Source organism: Bos indicus x Bos taurus, chromosome 14, assembly GCF_003369695.1.
Source record: "Bos indicus x Bos taurus breed Angus x Brahman F1 hybrid chromosome 14, Bos_hybrid_MaternalHap_v2.0, whole genome shotgun sequence".
Classification (NCBI taxonomy): domain Eukaryota; kingdom Metazoa; phylum Chordata; class Mammalia; order Artiodactyla; family Bovidae; genus Bos; species Bos indicus x Bos taurus.
This window is the reverse complement of record NC_040089.1, coordinates 76,522,100-76,547,103: the sequence shown is the minus strand read 5'-3', so window position 1 is coordinate 76,547,103 and position 25,004 is coordinate 76,522,100. Positions and strand designations below refer to the sequence as shown.

The 25,004-nt window shown below is 39.3% G+C and overlaps 1 protein-coding gene across 4 annotated transcripts in view; it reads left to right on the top strand.

Annotated features, from left to right (window-relative positions):
- The window catches only part of WWP1 (WW domain containing E3 ubiquitin protein ligase 1), a 136,433-nt gene that overhangs the window by 64,473 nt on the left and 46,956 nt on the right, over positions 1-25,004 (top strand). For 3 of the 4 annotated variants that reach the window (XR_003514514.1, XM_027561610.1, XM_027561612.1), the window contains exons 6-9: positions 3,544-3,681; positions 3,772-3,838; positions 7,989-8,170; positions 19,397-19,733. Coding sequence is in view for 3 of the 4 variants with exons in the window: in XM_027561610.1 (XP_027417411.1) it covers positions 3,544-3,681; positions 3,772-3,838; positions 7,989-8,170; positions 19,397-19,733 (724 nt within the window). In the remaining variant the exon portion in view is untranslated. The remainder of the gene's footprint in view (positions 1-3,543; positions 3,682-3,771; positions 3,839-7,988; positions 8,171-19,396; positions 19,734-25,004) is intronic. The other variant, XM_027561611.1, reaches the window with a different exon arrangement.

The window sequence follows — 25,004 nt, the reverse complement described above, 5'->3', positions numbered from 1 at the left end:
TCTTCAATATATGCAAATCAATCAGTGTGATACACCATATTAACAAATTGAAAGATAAAAACCATATGATAATCTCAATAGATGCAGAAAAAGCCTGTGACAAAATTCAGCATCCATTTATGATTGAAACTCTTCAAAAAATGGGCATAGAAAGAATCTACCTCAACATAGTAAAGGCCGTATATGATAAGCCTATAGCAAGCATTATTCTCAATGGTGAAGAAATGAAAGCATTTCCCCCTAAGATCAGGAACAAGACAAGGGCGTCCACTTTTGTCATTATGATTCAACGTAGTTCTGGAAGTCCTAGCTACAGCAGTCAGAGAAGAAAAGGAAATAAAAGGAATCCAGATCAGAAAAGAAGTAAATCTCTCACTGTTTACAGATGGCATGATGCTGTACATAGAAAACCCTAAAGATAGTATTAGAAAATTACTAGAGCTAATCAGTGAATTTAGGAAAGTTGCAGAATAGAAAATCAATGCACAGAAATCACTAGCATTTCTGAAAAATCAGAAAGAGGAAAAGTCAAAGGTGACATAAACAGATGGAGAGATTTTCCATGTTCCTGGGTAGGAAGAATCAATACTGTGAAAATACTGTAGTACCAAATTTAATCTACAGATTTGATACAATCTCTATCAAATTACCAATGGCATTTTCCCCAAAACTAGAACAAAAAATTTCACAATTCATATCGAAATACAATAAGACCCTGAATAGCCAAAGTAGTCTTGAGATAGAAGAATGGAGCTGAAGGAATCAACCTTCCTGACTTCAGATTATATTAGAAAGCTACAGGCATCAAGACAGTATGGTACTGGCACAAAACAGAAATACAGACCAATGGAACAAGATAGAAAGCCCAGAAATAAACCCATGCACCTATGGCTACCTTATTTTAGACAAAAGGAGGAAAGAATATACAGTGGGGCAGAGATAACCTCTTCAATAAATGGTGCTGGGAAAATTGGACAGCTACATGTAAAGGAATGAAATTAGAATACTTCCTAACACCATGCACAAAGATAAACTGAGAATGGATTAAAGACCTAAATGTAAGACCAGAAACTATAAAGTTCTTAGAGGAAAACATAGGCAGAATACTCAATGATGTAAATCAAAGCAAAATTCTTTATGATCCACCTCCTAGAGTAACGGAAATAAAAGTAAACAAGTGGGACCTGATGAAACTTAAAAACTTTTGCACAGCAAAGGAAACTATAAGCAAGGTGAAAAGACAACCCTCAGAATGGGAGAAAATAATGGCCAATGAAACAACTGACAGGATTAATTTCCAAAATATACAAGCAGCTCATACAACTCAATACCAGAAAAACAATCAACCCAATCAAAAAGTGGGAAAAAGACCTAAACAGACATTTCTCCAAAGAAGACATGCAGATGGCTAACAAACACATGAAAAGATGCTCAACATCGCTCATTACTAGAGAAATGAAAATCAAAACTACAATGAATTATCACCTCACACCAGTCAGAATGACCATCATTAAAAACTCTACAAACAATAAATTCTGGAGAGGGTGTGGAGAAAAGGGAACACTCTTGAACTGTTGGTGGGAATGTAAATTGATACAGCCACTATGGAGAACAGCATGGAGCTTTCTTGAAAACTAGGAATAAAATCACTGAATGACCCAGTGATCCCACTCCTAGGCATATACCCTGAGGAAACCAAAATTGAAAGAGACACATGTATCCCGTTGTTCATTGCAGCACAATTTACACTAGCTAGAACATGGAAGCAATCTAGATGTCCATCGACAGATGAATGGATAAAGAAGTTGTGGTACATACACACAATGGAATATTACTCAGCCATAAAAAGGAATGCATTTGAATCAGTTCTAATGAGGTGGATGAACCTAGACTCTATTATACAGAGTGAAGTAAGTCAGAAAAAGAAAGATAAATATCATATTCTAATACCTATATACAGAATCTAGAAAAATGATACTGAAGAATTTATTTACAGGGCAACAGTGGAAAAATAGACATAGAGAATAGATTTATGGACATGGAAGAGGGGAGGAGAGGGTGAAATGTATTAAAAGAGTAACGTGGAAACTTACATTACCATATGTAAAATAGATAGCCAACGGGAATTTGTTGTATGACTCAGGGAACTCAGGGACTCTGGATCAACCAAGAGGGTAGGATGGGGAGGGAGGTTCAAAAGGGAGGGGATATATGTATACCTATGGCTGGTTTTGTATGTGTATTTAAGACTATACTTCAACTAGTGTTTGTATCTTCAGCATGTGTACTTTAATCAGGTGGTGAATTATTCTTTCAGTCTTTGGTAGTAACTGGAAGTTGTCTTATGCTTTTGGTATTGCTTTGTAAAAGATTTTTATTTCAGAGAGGAGTGTTCACCTTTACCATTTAGTATAGTGATTTAAGTGTTGATCATTCCATTCAAGGAGAGTCATAATTTTTAATGTTAAATAGTGAGGTTTTGGTGGCTCAGATGGTAAAGCGTCTGCCTACAATGCAAGAGACCCGGGTTCGATCCCTGGGTCGGGAACATCCCCCTGGAGAAGGAAATGGCAACCCACTCCAGTACTCTTGCCTGGAGAATCCCATGGATGGAGGAGCCTGGTGGGCTACAGTCCATGGGGTCGCAAAGAGTCGGACACGACTGAGCGACTTCCCTTTATGGCTGATTCATGTTGAGGTTTGATAGAAAGCAAAATTCTATAAAGCAAGTATCCTTCAATAAAAAATAAATACATTTTCTTTAAAAAAGAGTGTTTTCCATCAAGAGACTCACTTTAAAGGGATTTCAAAAGGCTTTTTTAAAAAAATGTTACTGAGGTACAGTTGATTTGCAGTGCTGTTAGTTTCAGGTGTACAGCAAAGTGAAGACATATACATCTATCCACTCTTTTCTAGATTCTTTTCACACATAGGCCATTATGGAGTGAAAGGCTATTAAGAATCTCCTTAGCTAAATATTTTAAGAATGAGAGCTAAGCCCCCAAATTGCAGATGAATGAGACAGGATGGTGGTCAATAACTTTCTTCAGATACAGTTTGTTAGAATCTAGATACAACTGAAATTTATGCATTTGCAGGGTTGGGTTTTTTCCTTGGTACTTTAAAATTTCCTCTAGTTTTTCTGTTTTATTAATGTTGATTTTGTGATTTTAAATGGAAATGTGGTTTATGGGGGTGAAGATGGTTGGGGTAGGTCTTCTACAAGGCTTTCTTTATTGCATGGTCCTTAACTTTTTTGCAAAGAATTCCTGTGTAATGATTAGAGGTTCCAGATTTTTGTTTGTCTTATCTTGGATAATTAAAGTACATGTGCTAGATATTTGGTAAATGGGAAAAAAATCTTGTTAAATGTAAGAGGAACCAAGAAGGGCCTACAGATAAAAACACAAATAATTCCTTTCACACGTAGCCATCAAGCACTAAATAAGAGTCATTCTTGATATATAGTTTTGATTTCTGAAACATGTTTTTGTACATAACAAAAGCTTTTAAATTAGTTTTTCTTTTCCCCCCCTCCCTTAGTGGAAAGAGTGAAAGAACAATTAAAACTTTGCTTGGAAACCAAGAATGGTGTCGTGCAAACTGGTGAATTAACAGTTGTGCTTGATGGACTGGTGATTGAGCAAGAAAATATAACAAACGGCAGCTCATCTCCAGCCAGTAAGCTAACTTTGGGTTATTAAAATTTGAAGGGAAAAAAAAATCAAGAAGTATGTAAAAAACCTAATGTCTGTCTCTTTTGTCCTTCAGTAGAAGTACAGCAAAATGGTGATGCCTTACATGAAGACAGAGAGCCTTCAGCAAGGACGACCACCAGGTAGAGTGTTTTATTTTGGCGTTTGTGGCAAAGTAACACCACATTTCCCATATATGAAGTTTCTAACCTTCGTTTAGAGTTTGCCATAGACTTTAAAAGCTTATATCTAAATGTATTATTTGGTTGAATTCTTATCAAAGTGGTTTAAAAAAAAAACCACAGCTGTAACAAGATATATTATTGGAATAAAGTGTATATCTCAGTGGTTTTTAGCTTAGCAGAGTTGAGTAACCGTCACCAGTGTCTCATTTCAGAACATTGTCTTCACCCTCAAAAAGACACTGTACCCAGGGGTATTCTCTCTCCACCCCTCTTTTTTCCCAGCTCCTGCCAGCCACTCACCTTCTGTCTCAGTGAATTTGCCTTTTCTGGCCATTTCTTGTAAACGGTGTCATACAATATATGACCTTCTGTCACTGACTTTTACTTAGCATATGATTCATCCATGCTGTAGGAAGTATCAGAACTTCATTCTTTTTTATTTTTTATTGGAAATGGCTCTTAAAAATCTGTATTTAGGCATATTTTATCAGTAAATAGAGTCAGGTGATGTGGAAAAATGGTTATCTCACTGCTGTCTGAGTTGGCGGCCTCCTGATTACTGTTACTGATCTGTAACCACTAGAAGATAGATATTGCACTAATTGTGGTCTCTTCTTAGAGGTCACCCTGCCATCTCAGCAACTCCCATAGATTCACATTTGATGACAGTTAATAGAGACTTTCTGTTTGAAATAATTTGAATTAGAATAAAAGCATGTAATAGATCAATTATAATGGAATGAATATGTGAAAGTACATTGCTGTGAAATACATTTGAAAAATCATGCTGGTATATGAGACAAAGTGTGACTTTTATATAAATCTACAGTTACTGATATTGCTACTAAATTGCTGTTAAATGATCTTCACAGAGCCTTTGAACAGATCAGTATGTCTTCTGAATACATATTTGGCTTAAATAAATGTATTTATTTAGTATCCACATGATTATTCACATAGAGAAAATTCAAAAGTGAAAAGTCATTCAGTCATGTCCGACTCTTTGCGGCCCCATGGACTATACAGTCCATGGGATTCTATAGGCCACAATACTGGACTGGGTAGCCTTTTCCTTGCTCCAGGGGATCTTCCCAACCCAAGGATCGAACTCAGGTCTCCCACATTGCAGGTGGATTCTTTACCAGCTGAGCCACAAGGGAAGCCCAAGAATACTGGCGTGGGTAGCCTATGCCTTCTCCAGTGGGTCTTCCCGACCCGGGAATCAAACTGAAAGGATACAGCAATTAGGTAGATTAAAATGCTCTAGTGTGTATGTGTATGTGTGTGTGTGTGTGTGTGTGTGTGTGTATATATATATATATATGTATCAAAAATTATAATTTTTGAAATGAAATTTTAGATGGTTAAAGGAGCCTGAATCACTACAAACCTAAAGATTAATGTTACCTATTACATAGCAATACATTTTGAATTAAAGATTAGTTCTACAGCACCAGGAAAACTTGAGTTGCATTCTTTTACTATGTCTCCCAGGTCACTGATCCTTGCTGAGTGGCTTAGGGAAGGGTGTACAAAGTAGATTCACTTGAGAGAAATTTCAAAGCTTTGTGTGCCTGCTAAGTTGGTTCAGTTGTGTCTGACTCTGTGTGCTATGGACTGTAGCCTGCCTGCCTCCTCTGTCCATGGGGATTCTCTAGGCAAGAATACTGGAGTGGGTTGCCATACCCTCTTTCCAGGAGATCTTCCTGACCCAGGGATCGAACCCAAGTCTTTTAGGTCTCTTTCATGGGCAGGCAGGTTCTTTACCACCTGTGCCCCCTGGGAAGCCCTTTCAAAGCTTTACCTGCCCCAAATTCCTGAACACATCTTATTCCAAATATGTGGGTGACAAGGAAAAGTGTTGTTAATTTGTCCAGGTGCTTACTGAGTGCCTGTTTGGTGCCAGGCACTAGTCCAAGCACTAAGAACACTAGTCCTGTTCCTGTGGAATTTTCATTCTGGCAGGATAGAGGTAGATAGTAGACAAGTGGGGAAAGAAATTAGCTAATTGGAGATAGTGATAAGATCTATGAAGTCATCGAAACACAGGACAAGGTGACAGGAATGTAAAGGAACCCTTTATAAAGAGAAATGTCACGGAATCATCTCTGTGGAAGTGCCATTCAAGCTACAATTAAAAGGCCAAAAATGTGCCATCCATACAGAGATTTGAGAGAAGAACATTCCAGAGGAAATAGCAAGTAGAACAAGGACACTGATTCTTTCTAGTTAGTTTTTGTTCTGTGTGCGTGCTCGTGTGTGCTCAGTCCTGTCTGACTCTTTGTGACCCTGTAAACTGTAGCCCACCAGACTCCCCTGCCCATGGGATTTTTCAGACAAGAGTACTGGAGTGGGTTGCTGTTTCCTCCTCCAGGGAATCTTGCCAACGCAGGGATCAAAACCATGTCTGTTATATCTCCTGCATTGCAGGCAGATTCTTTACCACTGAGCCATTGGAGAAGCCCTTTTGCTCTGCAGATTCTTCTAACTCTAGAATATATTTAACCTTTCTTTGATAATCTTGTAAGTCATTATAATTTTACTCCCTGTATCTAATAGTTTGTAATAAACATTTGAAGACTCTTTGGCATGATTTTCGTATAAAATTGATATACTAATATATCTATTGCAAGGTAGGCAAGGAACAGCTTGGAGAGAAATAGATCAGAGAGATAGATGAGGTGGGGCAGGACTGAGATGTGCTCTGATTTATTTATTTTTTTAAATTAAGAAAAAAAAATTAAGGCTGCTCTGTGGAGAAGACATATAGGGTTACCAGTGTATTTGGGAAGGTTCTCCTGGTTACTTATGTGATACTGCCTAACTCTATGCCAATAAGATTTAAAATGCTTGATTTTGTAATTGTAGACATATTTATTTATTTCCAGTAATGAATACACTGTAAATTCTTCTAACTCTGGAATATAATATTTAGCTTTCTCTGATGATCATGTGGAGAAGGCAGTGGCACCCCACTCCAGTACTCTTGCCTGGAAAGTCCCATAGACGGAGAAGCCTGGTGGGCTGTAGTCCATGGGGTCGCTGAGAGTTGGACACGACTGAGTGACTTCACTTTCACTTTTCACTTTCATGTATTGGAGAAGGAAATGGCAACCCACTCCAGTGTTCCTGCCTGGAGAATCCCAGAGACGGGGGAGCCTGGTGGGCTGCCGTCTATGGGGTCGCACAGAGTTGGACACGACTAAAGCAACTTAGCAGCAGCAGCAGCAGATCATGTACTCATTATTTTAGTGCTGGTAATAGCTTGTGATCAATATCGTAAGACGTTTTTGGTCTTTTCAGTACTCAACAGTTTGGAATTGATTTTTATAAGTTTCATGACCTTTTTGAAAATATTTCCAGACATTTTAAAAATAAATCTAATATTCTTAAACTTAAATATTTAAAATATACAATTTGATCATTGCTTTGAGGTACTTTTGACAGTATGATTATATATCTCAATATACGTTTACTGTGTGGATACACTTAGAACTGAAAGTAATTTAAACTTGTGCTGCTGCTGCTAAGTCACTTCAGTTGTGTCCGACTCTGTGTGACCCCATAGACGGCAGCCCACCAGGCTCCCCCGTCCCTGGGATCCTCCAGGCAAGAACACTGGAGTGGGTTGCCATTTCCTTCTCCAGTGCATGAAAGTGAAAAGTGAAAGTGAAGTGGCTCAGTCATGTCCGACTCTTAGTGACCTCATGGACTGCAGCCTACCAGGCTCCCCTGTCCCTGGGATTTTCCAGGCAAGAACACTGGAGTGGGTTGCCATTTCCTTCTCCAATGCATGAAAGTGAAAAGTGAAGGGAAGTCACTCAGTCGTGCCCGACTCTTCGAGACACCTGGGCTGCAGCCCACCAGGCTCCTCCGTCCATGGGATTTACCAGGCAAGAGTACTGGAGTGGGGTGCCATTGCCTTCTCCAATTTAAACTTTTAAGTATGTAATAAAATGTAAAAAATAAAATGTTTTAAAAACATAATCAAGATATCTCTTGTTCATTACTCTTTATACCTATCATTTTGCTTAACTTCTGATGAAAAGTTATATGATTGTTTTTAATTCCTTGAAGTAAGATATCTTTTTTGTTTGTTTTTTTGGAGATTGGCTGCTGAAGATACTAACGGGATAGATAATTGTGTACCTACAAACACTGTAGTACAAAACTCATGCTGTTCATATGTAGTTAATGGGGACAACACACCATCTCCATCTCAGGTTGCTGCCAGACCCAAACACACACCAGCTCCAAAACCACTCCCATCTGAGCCTGCCAATGACACTGGTAAGCATGGTTACTTATGACATTATTTAAATGAAAACCAAATTTTATGTATCTGTACATATACTTTCCTTATTGTACAGTCTTTCTTAATCTTCAGTTTTATAAAAGGAGTTTGAAGATTACACCACCTGAATTTTTTTTTTCATAATTTGATTTTCCTAGATTATTTAGGAAGATATTCCAAAAGTACATTATAATAGCACATTTCACTAAGCAAGTACAAGTACTTGCATGATAGTCAATCTTAGGCTTTATGCTACAAAAAAAAATACTATTTATAATGTAGAATGTATTTCTAAAAGCACTTTAGGGAATTCATTGATTTGTTGTTAGTGATGAATGATTCCTTTAACCATTTGGTTAAATGCTTCTCTTTTGCCAGACAGATATTTACTGCTTGGCATGTAACTTAGTAAAAAAATGTATTGTGAGGTGATACAGCACTCTGAAAGTTTTATATTTTCTAAGGAGAAGTGTTCTACGATTATAGAAGGACTGTCTATGGAAGAATTTTTTCTGTAATCCTGTTTTTCAGTGGATTCAGCTGTAATAGTCATACATCATTTTTTGTTCGATCTTTATAAATTAACTCTTTCAGTTGAATTTCTTGAAACGCAAACATCATAAGATTACTAGTGTATGTCTTGAGGCTAGAATTGGCATCCTGTCTTTCGATCCCAGAGCCTGTATTCTTTCCCTCATCTATTTATGGGATTATTCAAAAGTAGAAACATGTAAAGAAGTAATTATATGAAAATAGATGGGGATGGGTTTGTAGAGAAGACTGTTGTATATTTATACTGAAGGTTGGGGAAATATTTACTGTGTGCATGTTGTGAGTTTTTGTAAATGTGGGAACTGACATGGTTTTCTGAAAATGTAATTTATTAATGCTCCTCTTTTTTATAAAAAAGATAGGCTTAAACATCCTAAGTCCTCACAATAAGTTGATGCTTTCATTATTAATTTAAGGTGTCTGGAAAATGAGAGAAAATAAACACAGATTACCAGGCTGAAATGAGTGAACAGGATCATTTGTTTTCTGATTCTGGTATGCTTTCTAGTCAGAACGTTTGTCTCAGATTTATTAGCAAAGGGATAAAGGAACAAATTAAAAACAGACCAGTTAAAACAATTCCCATTGGGAATTCCCTGGTGGTCCAGTGGTTAGGATTCAACACATTCACTGCCAGAGCCAGGCTGAGGTTTAATTATCTGGGGGACTAAGATCCCACAAGCTTCAAGGTGCAGCCAAAAAGCCCCTCCCAAAACAAAAAATATGAACACCAGCTTTTATGCCTGATGTTCCATCTTATGGATCTGTATGAAAAAGCATCATAATGTGATCAGTATCCTTGCTAATTCCAAGAGAGTAAATACAGTAGTGAGTTTCATAGAACTCTGCTTATATTATGGGTCCTAAGTTAAATTTATAGTTTTAAAAAATAGTCTGGGAAAATAAGTGTGGGAAGGACCACCCATGTATATACTGCTGCTGCTGCTGCTAAGTTGCTTCAGTCATGTCCGACTCTGTGCAACCCCATAGACGGCAGCCCACCAGGCTCCCCCGTCCCTGGGATTCTCCAGGCGAGAATACTGGAGTGGGTTGCCATTTCCTTCTCCAATGCATGAAAGTGAAAAGTGAAAGTGAAGTCGCTCAGTCGTGTCCGACTCTTAGCGACCCCATGGACTGCGGCCCACCAGGGTCCTCCGTCTATGGGACTTTCCAGGCAAGAGTACTGGAGTGGGGTGCCATTGCCTTCTCCCATGTATATGGGTTACCACCAAATAATCACCCATAGAAAAAAGGTTTATATTAGTACTAGAGTTCTTAATAATAAAACATAAATCCAGGGCATTTGACCTATAGATCTGTAGATTATCAAATAGTTACCTGTATTTACTCATACCAAAAATGACACACAAACTAGGTATCCACCCATAAGGAAATTTAGATTGTAAGTATTGTAACTCCCTTGAGAACGCTCTGAAGAGGTTGTAAAAATAAAAATACCCTTATGTGACCAGACTTGATTTGTTATATGGGATTATCATTAGATTCATTAGAGTGGTAGATCCAATTCCATTATTTCTGTAAGTAATTAGACATCAGGACCAATTACTGAGTCTATTCTTTTTTCATGAGAAGTATAAGAAATTTGAATGCTCATTTTAGAAAGGCTTATACAGTCATTCTATTTCATACTTGTCATCACCTTTCCAGTTAAAAATGTATGAAATTTGGAGATTTAGCTCTTCTTCCTAAAATATTTAGCTGTTAGAATAGATTGGGCAAAGTATCTATTGACCACTAGATAGTTGCATGTTTGGGCTTGTGGGCTTATTCAGATGTTGTTGCAAAAGAGAGAACTTTCTGAGTTCCCTCTCATTGTAGAATCTCCAGTTTATATTCTGCTTCTAATTTTGTACTTACAGACTGCTTCTGTTGGGAACAGATTTGCCTTCCACATTCTTGTCTTATCCTTGCCTGAAATTTCAAGTTGAAAGCAAAACACACACGAGGAACTAGAAATGAAGGCGCCATTGTAAATAATTCCCATGACATTCTCCATAATTGCAAGGAAGCCTAAGACGATCAGAATAACAGCTAATATCTGTGCTACACGTGTTGCAAACACCATATACCCACCGATCAATACAGCTCTCAGGTTAACTCTCTGAAAATAGGCACTAGTGTTTTTCTCCTGAAGGAACTGAGGCCCAGAGATCCCAGCTGGTGGAGGAGCTGTCCCTGACACCCACCTCGGTGGTCCTCTCCTCCCCGCTCTCCTGTTCATTTAGATGTGTGTGATATCTGTAGTGTCTCAGTGTTGGGTTGTTCATCTTTTACACCTTTGATAAACTTCAAATAATATTCCCCCAGTCAACTTAGTGATTGTTTGCATGTTCTTTGACACATGACAAAACAATCCAACTGCCCTCATTCCATTGGCTGGTTTAGAAAGGCTTCTGGAATCTACTCTGTTGGTAGAAACCACTTTATCAGTGTCTTCTGTATGATCTGTCATCCCTCAGTAGGAAGATGAATTCAGGTATATTTTTCAAGGGGTAGTCTTCTTTAAGGTGTTGGTGTAAAAATAGGATTCTTTTTTCTGTAGTCAAGAACTTTAAAAATCAGTTTTCATTGTTAGAGTGGTGATGGAGTGGAGTGTGCATATTGTGTGTGTAACATATTACATGTTTTTAATCCATTACCTGTGATTCCAAAATCCTAAAATCCTTAAAACCAAAAGTTTTTTGGTAAACTCACTCGATAGCAAAATGACTAGGACTAACTTGAAGGTATTTATAATTTTTTTCTGCTTAGTATGAGTATCCTGTTTCACTCCAGAAATGATACTGTGTTTAGCTACAGTGTCTAGCCCCCAGTCTGACTTGATATTAGTGTAATAGATAATATATGTGCCATACTACCTTTCTACATTCCACAGTTATGAATTCTGAAACACACTTGGCCCTAAGAGTTTCAGATGAGGGGTTGTGGTCCTGGAACTGCAGATAAATGATTTCTTTTCACCAAAGACAGTATTGTACATGAGGGCTTTGGAGGGGAGGGCATTTTCCCTCACCCCAACCTGTTCTTTTGAGTCTTAAGAAGATCCATTTGCTAAGTTTAGTTGGTAAATGCTGATACTTTACGCTAAAGTGGGAGGCAGTCATGATTGAAAAGATTAGATTTGGTTTCTAACAGGACTGCGTTCCAGTCCTAGCTCTGTCATTGAACACTTTAACCATGGGTTGTCATTCCGTTGCTCAGTCGTGTCTGACTCTACAGCCCCATGGACTGCAGCATGCCAGGCCTCCCTGTCCTTCACTATTTCCCGAAGCTTGCTCAAAATCACATCCATTGAGTCGGTGATGCCATCCAACCATCTCATACTCTGTCGTCCCCTTCTCCTCCTGCCTTCAGTCATTCCCAGCATCAGGTCTTTTCCAACGAGTCGGCTCTTCACATCAGGTGGCCAGAATATTGGAGCTTCAGCATCATCATCAGTCCTTCCAATGAATATTCAGGACTGATCTCCTTTAAGATTGACTGGTTTGATCTCCTTGCTGTCCAAGAGATTCTCAAGAGTCTTTTCCAACACCACAGTTGGAAGCATCAAATTCTTCGGCACTCAGCCTTCTTTATGGTCCAACTCTCACATCCATACATAACTACTAGGAAAACCATAGCTTTGGTTTTTCTATATGGACCTTTGTTGGCAAAGTAATGTCTTTGCTTTTTAATACCCTGTCTAGGGTTGTCATAGCTTTTTTCCCAAGGAGCAAGTATCTTTTAATTTCATGGCTGTAGTCACTGTCTGCAGTGTTTTTGGAGCCCAAGAAAAGAAAGCCCATCACTGTTTGCATTTTTTCCCCACCTATTTGCCATAAAGTGATGGAACCCAATGCCACGATCTTAGTTTTTTGAATATTGAGTTTTAAACCAGCTTTTGCCCTCTCCTCTTTCACCTTCTTCAAGAGTCTCTTTTGTTCCTCTTCTCTTTCTCCCATGAGGGTGGTATCATCTGCATGTCTGAGGTTGTTGATACGTCTTCCAGCAGTCTTGATTCCAGCTGGTGATTCATCCAGCCAGGCATTTCACATGATGTACTCAGCGTATAAGCATGTGATCTTGGACAAATTTAGCATTCTAAAAATTTAGGTTCTCCACTTATAAAATGATACAAATACTTAATAATACCTTACAGGATTGTTTCAAAGGTTAAATGAGATAAATTTAAAACATCTACCATGTTTCTAAGACAGAGGTATTTAAGAAAAATATGATTTTCTTCTTTACTTTTCCCCCTTGCCCTTAGCTTCTAGAAGAAATGACTTTTTCTAACGTATAATTATTGTTTTATTAATAAAACAGAGCTCAGTGTAGTAAGGCAGAACTAACCGATTTCACAAATTTATTAGACTTTTGCTTTTAGTTTTTTATTTTGAAATACAGATTCACAAAAAGTTACCAGGAAATGTACAGGGAGGTCCCGTGTTCCCTTCATTGGCCTCCCTGAATGTTAATGTCTTGTATAACTATAGTACTGTATGAAAATGAGGAACTTGACATTGATACAGTCCCCATTTCACCGGTTATACCTGCAGAGAGAGAGAGAGAGAGTGTGTGTGTGTGTGTGTGTTCGTGTGCGTGCACGTGTGCAAACGTGCGTGCAGTTTTGTCATGTATGGCTTCACGTAACTAGCACTGCAATCAGTACACGGAACTGCATCATCACCAAAGGCTTCCGTGTGCTCCACCTCCTTTAAAGCCATAGCCACTTTCAGGTGTGAATTGTAAAGAAATTTAGTGTATATATATGTGTGTGTGTGTGTATATATATATACAAGCAGTTTTTCATGTCATACTTTTTAAAAGGGGCAGAAATGATACTAGGTACTTCAATATTCCCTCCTTTTCCTGCTTTATTTGGCTGAACCATTAGAGGACAATGCATGGTACTATGAGATGTACATATCATAAAGTCCATGGGAAATTTACTTCTCAGAGATAAAACCTGAAGTGAGGGAGATCTGCCTCCTAAATCAAAAGTCATAATTCATAAAGTCAGGCTTGAGATACATTCATTAAGAAACCAAGTCAGAGGGTGTGATCTCACATCTGTAGAGAAGGAAATGCTTTGCATAAGCGTCTACTGTCATTGCTGTCACATGGGATTTTAATTATTTGCCTCCGTACAATTTTTTGTTCTTTCCTGAGGAGGGAACCTATGATCCCTCCCTCCCTGCCTGCCTCCTTGTTTCTCATCGTCTTTATTGTCAAGTTTATCCATTCAGTCATCCTTGTATCATTTGTTAAAGAGGTATTTATTTTGCAACTACAATAGACTGAACGCTGCCTGGTTGCTGATTATATATGCATTAATCAGAGTTTCTCAGCTTTGGCACTCTTTGACATTTTGGGCTAGATAATTCTCAGTTGTGGGTGGCTGTCCTGTGCATTTTAGGATCGCAGCCTTTCTGGCCTGTACCCACTAGACGCCAGTAACACCCACCCATTCCCCTAGTTGTAACAACCAGACATGTCTTCAGACATTGCTAAATTTCTTCAGTGGATGTCCCGTTGAGAACCATTGATATGTATGAATAGTCATCCCTCTAATCAAATGCATGCTCCCGGTACCCCACTGAGAACTTGCCCTGCTATTAACATCTTGCATTACTGTGGCATATTTGTTATTAATATAATTAATGAACCAGTATAAATGCATTATGATTAATGAAAGCGCACAGTTTATGTTAAGGTTCCTCTTGGTATTGCCTGGGTTCAGTGAGATTTGAGAAATGCATATTGCCATGTGCTGACCATCACAGTATCATTCAGAATTATTTCACCTTAACAGTCGCTATGCTCCAGTCATTCGTCTCCTTTCCCACACTCCTAGCAGCCACGGATCCTTTACTGTCTCTCTAGTTTGGCCTTCTTCACAGTGTCATGTGTAGCCATTTCAGATTGGCTTCTTTTACTTAGAAATATGAATTTAAGCTGAGTGCCAAAGAATTGATGCTTTTGAACTGTGGTGTTGGAGAAGACTCTTGAGAGTCCCTTGGACTGCAAGGACATGCAACCAGTCCATTCTGAAGGAGATCAGTCCTGAGTGTTCATTGGAAGGACTAATGTTGAAGCTGAAATTCCAATACTTTTGTCCACCTGATGCAAAGAGCTGACTCATTTGAAAAGGCCCTCATGTTGGGAAAGATTGAAGACAGGAAGAAAAAGGGACGACAGAGGATGAGATGGTTGGATGGCATCACCGACTCGATGGACATGAGTTTGAGTAAACTCCGGGAGTTGGTGATGGACAGGGAGGCCTGGTGTGCTGTGGTCCAGGGGATCACAAAGAGTTGGACACGACTGAGCGACTGAACTGACCTGATGAATTTAAGGCTTTTCTATGGATTTTCGTGGCATGATATCTCTTTTATGTTTGTTGCTGAATAATAAATATTCTATTGTGTGGATGTACCATAGAGTGTCTATCTGTTCACCTATGCTTTGTCCACAACCAAGCATTGTGGAGGTTTATAGTTTTTCGCAATTATGAATAAAGCTGATGTAAATAGTCACGTGCAGGCTTTGGTGTGGACCTAAGTTTTCAGCTGAGCTGGGTTGAGGACTGTCACTTCGGGATCTTACAATAAGAGTGTTATTCCTTTTGTAAGAAGCTGCCAGTGCCACACTGACACCCAAAACGGCTGTGCCCTGTGCGTTTCCACCGCCAGCGAACGAGAAGTTGTGCGTTTGGAGGATAGTTTACTTTTTAAATTTTGAAGCAACACTGAATCTTCTCATTCAGAGAGAATTCTGTCTCCAATCTATGCTTTAAACCTTTTAGAAATGTTTTTTCTTTTTCTTCAGATAGGTCTTGAGTGTAATCTTGATGTTGAACTTGAATCTATCTGATCATGGTGCTGAAATGTTTTGGTCAAATTAATAATTGGTTCTAATTTTTTTTTCAGTTGATTCTCTTGTGATATAAATAAGTACTCTTATCTCTCTCAGTGAGTTTTACCATTTTATATCTGGTATTTTTCACTTCTCTTTTGTCTTAATGCATTTTCGTACTTAAGCCATAGTATTGAAATGGAGTGGTAATTGTGATCTTCCTTGTTTTGTTCTGATTTTAAAATTTGTTCCTGATCTTGATAGAAATTCTTCTAATGTTTTACCATTAATATATCATGCTTACTCTTGGTTTCTGGTGGATAATCTAGATTATTTTTGAATTTTCCTAGATTCCTCTTATCAACAGTTTTATCAATATTTTTTGATCCTTTTTGATTTGTATTGAAAATTAACGTGTAGCTTTTAACTTTTAACCTGTTAAATATGTTTTCCTAACATAATTTCCTATTATTGACCCATTGTTTAATTTATTCAGTTTCAGTTTCAGGGTTATATTACTCTTGAAGAATAAATTAAGAAACTCCTTTTTCTTTTTTGCCACCAATGTACTGTTAACATTTCAGAGAACACGGGGGCAATCTGTTCCTTGAAGGCTCAAAAACTGAATCTGTTGACTTTTGGAGGGATACTGTTCGATCTTTTATCCCCTTTTACATTTCTACTCTGATTGATCAATTTTTCTTTCTCTTGAGTTAGTTTAGTTAATATTTTAGACTTACTGATATAAAGTTGTACATGGTATTCCAAATGCTATTGAAACTATATTTTTCTTTATAAAATTTGCTAAGGCACTATTTCATAGTTTTTCCAACCTTACTTGTAAGAATTCATCTGAAGCATTTGCTAAAAATACAGATCCCAGAGATTCCCTAGGAGATTCAGTAATTCTAGAATGGAAAGTGAGATCTATACTTTCTATAATATCCTACAGATTCTAATCAGGTTAGGAAATTCTGATCTATTATATTTTTCTTATAATTCCTTTCCTTCTACCATTTTCCCCTGGGTCTGGAATTGAATGCTAAGCTCATTTATGGCTGTTCGTTCTTGCTGCTGCTGCTAAGTCGCTTCAGTCATGTCCAACTCTGTGAGACCCCACAGACGCCAGTCCACCAGGCTCTGCTGTCCCTGGGATTCTCCAGGCAAGAACACTGGAATGGGTTGCCATTTCCTCCTCCAATGCATGAAAGTGATAAGTGAAAGTGAAGCCGCTCAGTTGTGTCCGACTCTTTGGGACCCCGTGGACTGCAGCCTACCAGGCTCCTCTGTCCGTGGGATTTTCCAGGCAAGAGTACTGGAGAGGGGTGCCATTGTTCTTATACCCTTGGAAACCTCTTTGCCATGTCAAATATTTCATACAAGTATTTTCATGCCATTAATTTCCTTAAAGTTTGTAATTTCATAACTATCATTTTTCTTTAACTTAATAATTATTTAGGGTTTTATAAAAAAATCTTCTAAGCTAAACTGGTTGCAGGTGGGGGAGAACTATCATTTTTATAGACATGTAAGCATCCATCTTCTTACTAATAAAATGGGTAGTATCTTCCTCATAGCATTGTTCTGTGGGAATTAAATAACATGATCCTTAAAAAATGTTTTACAGAATCTGCCAGACTTTCAGTAAACATTTCAGTAAGTTGTATTTTGTTTTGTTTCTAGTTTACTTGAATTATGATCGGTTTCACCTCCTGATTGTAAAACTGGAATTTTCCTTTGGTCCTTTACGTGTCACTTTTTTTTCTTAAAATGCCTAGATTGTTTGGATGGAATATGTATGTAATGAAAACTCAGAACTCCTTCTCTAATGCTGTTATTTAGAACAGGTTTATTGACTGTGTCATTCAATCCTTCATGTACTTAATTAATGTTTCTACTAATGTTCTTTTTTTCTGCCTAGCTTTGAGAGAGATATGTTTACTTCTTCTGTGATTTGCCCTTACTTAACATTTCTTGTTTTCATATGCCAGGTGCATTGTAACTGTTGAGAATACACAAGTGGAACAAGTCTGACAAAGTGTTGGGTTTTGAACTAAAGGAAAACTAAAAACAAACTGTTTCAGAACATGAGAAGGAAAACAGTCTAGTAGGCAGCCTGGGCCGAGGGTGGGGCAGGTGAAGAATTAAATAAGGTGCCTGAGCGCTGCCTTTCTGAAGGAGTGGTTGAGCCTGCCCGCTGCCTGATAAGAAGCAGGAGCTCTTCTGAGGCCAGCGAAGCGGCCAGAGCACGTCCCTGAGGGGAGGGAGTTGGCTCTGCTCACAAGATGGAAGGGAGACCCCTGTGAGAAGTCAGGTGGAGCTGTGGGGCAGACTTATGTGGAGTCTTTGTCATGAGCCATGGTAAAGAACTTGGAATTTACTCTGGGTGCAATAGGTGTGTTTAATTAGGGAGTGAAAAGATCTTTTGTATGCTTTAAAGAGATTACTTTGGCTGCTGTTTGGAGAACGGGTTGGAGTTGGACCAGAGAGGAAGCAGACCAGTTAGGACGCTGTTGCAGCGAACAAGGAACAATGAGGGGGGCGGTGGTACAGATGGAGAGAAGAGCTGAGAGCACTTGGAGGAGCTGAATTGTTGTGGGAGAGAAGGGTTTGCCTTGAACAACTAAGAGCTGCTGTTTAATAATTAATTTTCCGCTTCTGTTTTTAACACTTTGTTAGCATGTGTTATGTTTTAGTATGATAAGGGTTTATGATTCTTTCTTATTGGGCTGGATTATGTTGTCTCAAATATTCCTCTTTTTCCATTTAGTGTTATTTTGCTTTCCAAAGACTGTTGCTAATCTTTTCTTTTTTTTGGAAATCAATTTCTACATTGTTCAAGATTGAAAGTTAAATGAAAAAGTTCACTTTTAGACATCATATATTCCATGAATTCTGAATATCATATAAGAGACCAGAATTTACTCTCTCTGTACACATTCTCTTTTCTTCATGTTTTCTAAGTGTTGAGTACAGGTAGCACTGTGCATTTTTATTTCTTATGTTTTCTTATTGATATTTTCCCCAAAGTTGCTCTCCCCTGTAGTTGGTACAGAACTTGATTGGTTCTGTTTTGCTCCTACAGTTTGATTCATTTTAATAGTACTCATTTCTCTTCTTCCCACTGTTTACATCTCTTTCTTTAAAAATCTACCTGACCGTTCCATTACTCTTAATTATGTCTCCTTCCTCTGTTTCAATTAGAACTTTGCTGTGTAATTTTCTAATAGGTTTTCTTCAATAATCTATTCCCTTCCCAGTTTTAATTTGACTTTCTCTTATAGTGACATGTAGTTGAATGGATCGATTACATTTAAAATGAAAGAATTTTTAAATTATGTCAGTGGATCTCAATGCTGGGTTATTTCTCCAGCAAGTGTGGAATGAATTCCTGGATCTTTTTGCAGTCCCCTACAGTACTGTCTTAAGAGTTAATGCCACTTTATATTTGACAAGAATTCTTTTGATATTAGCTGTATTTGCATAGGAAAAGGGAGATTGAATGGGGTCATTTTGAAGTTTTTATATAACCCATGTAGATACTCAGAATTTATTGTGTGGAGGAAAAATGTTTGTTCATGTTGATTTCTCTTTGCTTAAGTTTGGGTTATTGTTACATATAAATTCTTATGTTTTTATTATTTAACATTCATCTCAAAAATACGAGCCACAAAAAGTATTATCTGTCTTATTTCCATCAGTACCTAATACGCTGCTTGGTGTGAATTAGGCTCTAAATAAACACAGTTGATGAGTTAATTGGGCGCTTGGTCATTTCTCAACAGATCATCTTACTGATTTTCCCTTTTCAGTTAATGGAGACTCACCCTCATCTGTACCGACTGATAATGCTTCCAGCACGGGTACTGCAATAGGATCTGGAGAACCCGCCTTGTCTTCAAATTGCACTAGTACTCCTGTTGAAGACCCTCCAGTTCAAGAAACACTGACCTCCTCGGAAAACAATGAATGTATTGTCTCTAACAGTGCAGCCTTTGGATCTGAAGCTCAAAGTACATTAGATCCTTCCACCTCCAGTTCTGCAAGTAGCTCTGCTTTTGAAGCAGCCAAATTAAGACAGCCCGACGGATGTGTGGAACCTGTCCGGCAGCAGTCTGGAGGTGCCAACACAGAAACGCTGCCATCAGGGTATGTTATTTATTTATTTTTTTAAAGATTTGTGACTTACATTTAATTGCAACTTTTTGGTAATAACCTGAGTGTTGAATATGTATATGAAATTTTTCCTTTCAGTTATTTGAAATCTAAGTTGGAATCTAATTCATACAATTTATTTGCTACAAACCAAGTATTTTTTAAAAACTAAGAACAATTGCTAGTTATAGTTATAGCATGTGCTACATGACAGGAAGAGGAAAAAAACCTTATATTAATTTGCAAGACTGTTGATTTGATTCTTGGCTTACTTTAGAGAAGAGTGACCCTGACACACTCTATAATAGCCTCAGTTCTCTAGCTTTCTTTACTGTTGCCTCCCCAGGCTAAGCTTGAAGCAAGTAGCCATCTTTTTTTCTCAGTTTATACTCAGTGCTGGGAAGGATCTAATAAGCCTGCTGAGAAGCACTGTTACGAACTCAGGTTTTCATTGAAAGTGAAAGTCACTCAGTTGTGTCCCTTCTCTTCGACCCCATGGACTATACAGTCCATGAAATTCTTCAGGCCAGAATACTGGAGTGGGTAGCCTTTCCCTTTTCCAGGGGATCTTCCCAACCCAGGAATCGAACTGGGGTCTCCTGTATTGCAGTCAGACTCTTTACCAGCTGAGCTACCAGGGAATAATTCTTCATCTTTTAATTTTCCATGGTAATAATTCAGCTTCCTATGATTTTCTTTAAAGAATATTCTGTGTATTCCATTTGGTCATCTCTCCCATATTCACTTAATATGTTTTGAGCTCCTTTGAGAATCGAGTGCTGCTGCTGATCTGACAGGAGGCAGCTTGCAGGTGGTAACGTGAGCTGTGGGGAGCAGCCCTGAATACAGATGAAGATCCTTCCTCTCCACCGCCACTCCCTGCCACCCTGCTCTGCTGCACGCCCCAGTTCCTGACAGGCCAGGGACTGAGACCAGTCCATGGCCCTAGAGTTGGGGACCCCTGGTGGATGCAGTGTCCTGTATCCAGGACAGTGTACACAGTCCTACCTCCTACAGCCGTTAGAACTGTCTCCTCTCGCAGCTGTGAAAACGGTGCCTCTGGTGGTCTCTGCCTCCGTGCCCTCATTCTCCCATCACAGCTGCTGTGCCCGCAACCCTTTCTGACTTTCTGAGCTGTTTTTCTCGGTGCTCTTTATTGGATTATAGAACTTTGCCTGTTGCCTGATTGTGGTTTCAGGCTTTGGTCTGCTCCTGAATGGGTACTTCTCTTGAGTCTTGCATTCTCCCATCGTTTTAACTGTTAAATTTATATGTGCAGGCCAGACCTTTCTCTGAGCTTATTTTTATCCACTTACTGGAAATCTCCACTGTTTCCTGCAAGCATTTTTGGCCATGAAGTATCTTTCCTTGCTCTCAAAAACCTCTCATTGTTCCTTTGTCTTCTCTTTGACAACTTATCATTAGTCATTTATCTTAGTCTCACGTGTCTGCCCTTATGACATTGATATGTAAGAAGCTTTCCATACTGTCAAGAACCTCTGATCTGATGGGAGATAAAAGTAAGTAAATAGTCATTGACTGTACAATTTAATTAAAGCTAAGCTAGAGGTCCAAGTTTAGGGTGCTGTGGAGGGAGCGGAGCATGTGTAGAGGGGGTTAATAGGATATCCTGTGATACTGAGATCAAAGAATACTTTCTGGAAGAGATGACCCTTCAGTGGTTTCTAAAAGAGGAGTAGGCGTTAGCAAAGCAGCAAAGAAGGCACATGTGGTGCAAGATTTCATTTTTAGGGGAGCTATCTGCATGTTCAGCTCTCTGATACCCATACATGAATAAGCTGACCTCAGGAAGTGGTATTTTGTTACAGCTTGAGTTGAGCATTCGAGGAAGCAAGCTGTGTAATACTGAAGAATAAACAGCCCTCCGAAGAGTTTTGTATACCTGCTGAAGCTTTGGAGTCCTGCCCCCTCCACCCTCCTCCACTCCGGCCCCCGGAAACCATGGATAAACATACAGGAATTTTAAGCAGGAGAGTGGCACAGTCATATTTGCATTTAAAGATTATTCTAGAAGTGGTACAGACAGATGAGGAGTTAAGGAGACAAAGCAGAACAAAACAGACCAGGCTTTTGTAAATGAGAAAAGTGGGCACATTCCTGTTTAAAATGATAAGTACATAAACTTAATTCTGTGGGGCCAGGTAAATGCTTCTGTGTGCTTGTAGCCACTGTATGTGAACTTTGCATGAAGAGAAGTTTGTAGGAATCTACATGAGTGAGGAATCTAGATGAGTGATTTTCAAATCACAAGTTGCAGCCTGTTAATAGATTGTGACCAGCACTTGAAAGCATAATAAAGTAAATCAGTATTGACCAGATTGGAAACCTGGAGTGTGTTAAGTAAGCATTTTTTCCTGGCAGTTTGTTTTTCCGGTATGTTTTTGTGTGTATAAAATTTGTAGGTGAATAGCAGCCTAGGACAAACAGATATGTTTATATAAGATGTATTCTTACTAAAAGGTTAGAAGCAACTAACCTGAGTAAGAAATTAAAATAGACTGCCCCAAGGTGGATGCTAGTCTTCTGGGCTGATGTTACGATGGGTTGTGGGAATTAGCTGTGGGAGGTGGAATGCGAGAGTGGGGCCAAGGTTGGTTCTTCTGGCTTAGGCAGTACTTGGCTTCTGTAACCACCTTAGCAGTTTGCAAATCTACATCATCTTCCCTCTTTCCTCAGAAATCTTTCTTAGTTCCTTTATTTTATCTCTTTGGTGACTTATTTCACTGGTGCCCAGAATTACGAGCGATCTGAAGGGAGCCTGTTCTAGCCTGGAGGGTTATCCAGCGTGGTCTGACATAAGCCCTTTGCATTTGCTCTCACTTCCGTGTGGAATGTTATTCCTCAGATATGTGCATGGCTCTGCCCAAATGTTACCTTATTCCAGAGGTCTTTCCTGATTCCCTCTGGCCAAATCAGGCCCCCCCGCCGTCCTTATCCCAAGCCCCTGCCTTATTTTTTTCCAACCTTCTGTTAAGAAAATTTACAAACATGCAGGAAAATATAAAGAATTTTACAGTGAACACCTGTGTATCTGTCTATCACCAAGTTCTAGAGTTGACATTTTACTCTCTTTGCTTTATCGCATATCTCTGCACCTCTCCATTTGTCTAATGTTTAAGTCTAATTCAGTAAGTTGTAGTTGTACATTTTGCCCCTCAAAACTTCAGCTTGCATGTCATTCACTAGAGGTCAGTATTTGTTTATGGATTTTTAGGTAAAGTTTACATAGAAATGTGTAAGTCTTAAGTATGTCATTGATGAGTTTCGACAGGTGGAAATAACCCAAACTTTATCAAAATTAGAGTGTTATCATCACCTTAGAAAGTTCTCTCAGGCCCCTTTCAGTCAACCCCCGCTCCCGCTTTTAGGGAGGCAACACTGTACCTCCCTGAAAGTGTTTTTCCACAATAGATTATAGATTAGCTATGTTAAGTTGGTGGAACTTAACATAAACGGAATCAGTATAAACTTTTGAGTAGGGTCCTTTTAATCAGCATGGTGTTATTTGTATTACTGTTCAACACTTAAATCATTATGTGACGTATTTATGTGTTTATCAGTTTTCTCTCCACTGCACTGAAAAGGGAGCTTTATTTTGTCCGTTTCTGTATCCCTTGTGCCTAAGACAACACCTGCCATATAGCAGGTCCCAGTAAACGTAAGTGAACTAGTGCTTGATGCAATGGTTTTGAGTGAGTGAGCAATTGGGCAAAGGCCCTGGCTTGCAAATGCTTAGGAGGAAATTGTTAACAAGGTCAAAACCTACTGAAAATTCAAGTAAGATAAGAACTGAAAAGGCACCTTTGAATTTAGCAACAAAGAGATTATTTATTGTTGACCTTTGACAGAATGATTTCTGGGAAGGAGAGCTACATTCTGACTGCTGTGTGATGGAGTGAATGGGATGGGTGGAAATTTGATAGAAAACTGTTTGAAGGAGTGAGAAGTAGTGCATGCAGGTTTTTCCCTGTGAACACACGGGGAAAGAGGAATGTTTGGTAGAAGCAAGCAAGAAAAGACCCAATATTGAGGAGTAGTTTTTTGGTTTAAAAAATGAGAGTGACCTGAAGGGTGGGCAGGAGAGAGATTAGCAGGCCAAGCAGCAGCGGAGAGGGGCAGCCATTGACCGTGGTTTGTGAGAGCCCAGTCGTCATCCAGTCAGTAACTACATTCTGTCATTTTTACTGTAATACATTTAACAAAATTCTCCCACTCTTATTATTTCTTTCTTTTTTTAAAATAAGGTCTTTTTCAGCAGTAAGTTTTAGAAATGTGTGTATATGAGATAAGGAAGCCATATCTGAATACTAGGGACAGGAGAGTATTATGGTTGAAGGTGACATGTAGCAGTTATAAATTAGCACATATCCCTTTGAAATCGAAGAATTCTGTTGGGAAGTCCCATCACTCAGCCTGGTAACTTGTGCCTGTTTGTGGCAACCCACTCCAGTTTTCTTGCCTGGAGAATCCCAGAGACAGGGGAGCCTGGTGGGCTGCCGTCTATGGGGTCGCACAGGGTCGGACACGACTGAAGCGACTTAGCAGCAGCAGCAGCAGGAGTTTCCACTGCGGGGATGCTCTAGCCTCTAACCAGTTCTGTTCTGGCCCATTGCTGCTGCAGGACACACGGGCTCAGCTCTAGCTGGCTGTCACTGAGTCCCCGGCCAGGCCCGAGGCAAGCCCCTTACCCTTGTACCGCCTTCTCCCCCGCCAGCACCTTCTCTCCTCCCTGCTGCCCGACATTAGCTCTGGTCACCCCACACGCACGGGGGCTCCTTCTCGGCAATGGTACTGCCCCAGAAGGTAAACTCTCACTCTGGGAGTGACAGTTTAGCAAGTTACCTCCCTGTGAACCAGCTTCTGGGGGAGGAGGAGAAGCACCCTGAGACCCTGGTCACTGGGGCGGGTGGTGGAATTGACCAGGCTCCTCCCCCGTGGGCCAGGAGTTCTTTGTTGCAAGAATGTTGTCAGCATAGCACAGCTGGGAACATGGCACATCCACAGCCTGGGTGACCTACCTCAAGAAGACACGGTGGGGCATGACAGGAGTTTTTGCTCTTACTATGTTAGTACCTACATAATAGTCCTGATTTTGCCTTTTGGCCCACAAAGTCTAAAATATTTACTGTCGAGTACTTCACAGAAAAAGGCTGCCTTCGCTTGATCTAATGAATGGAATGTAGAAAATTACAAAGATAATATCCAAAAGGGGGTCTGGTCTTCATATGATGTGTGTAGCAAGCA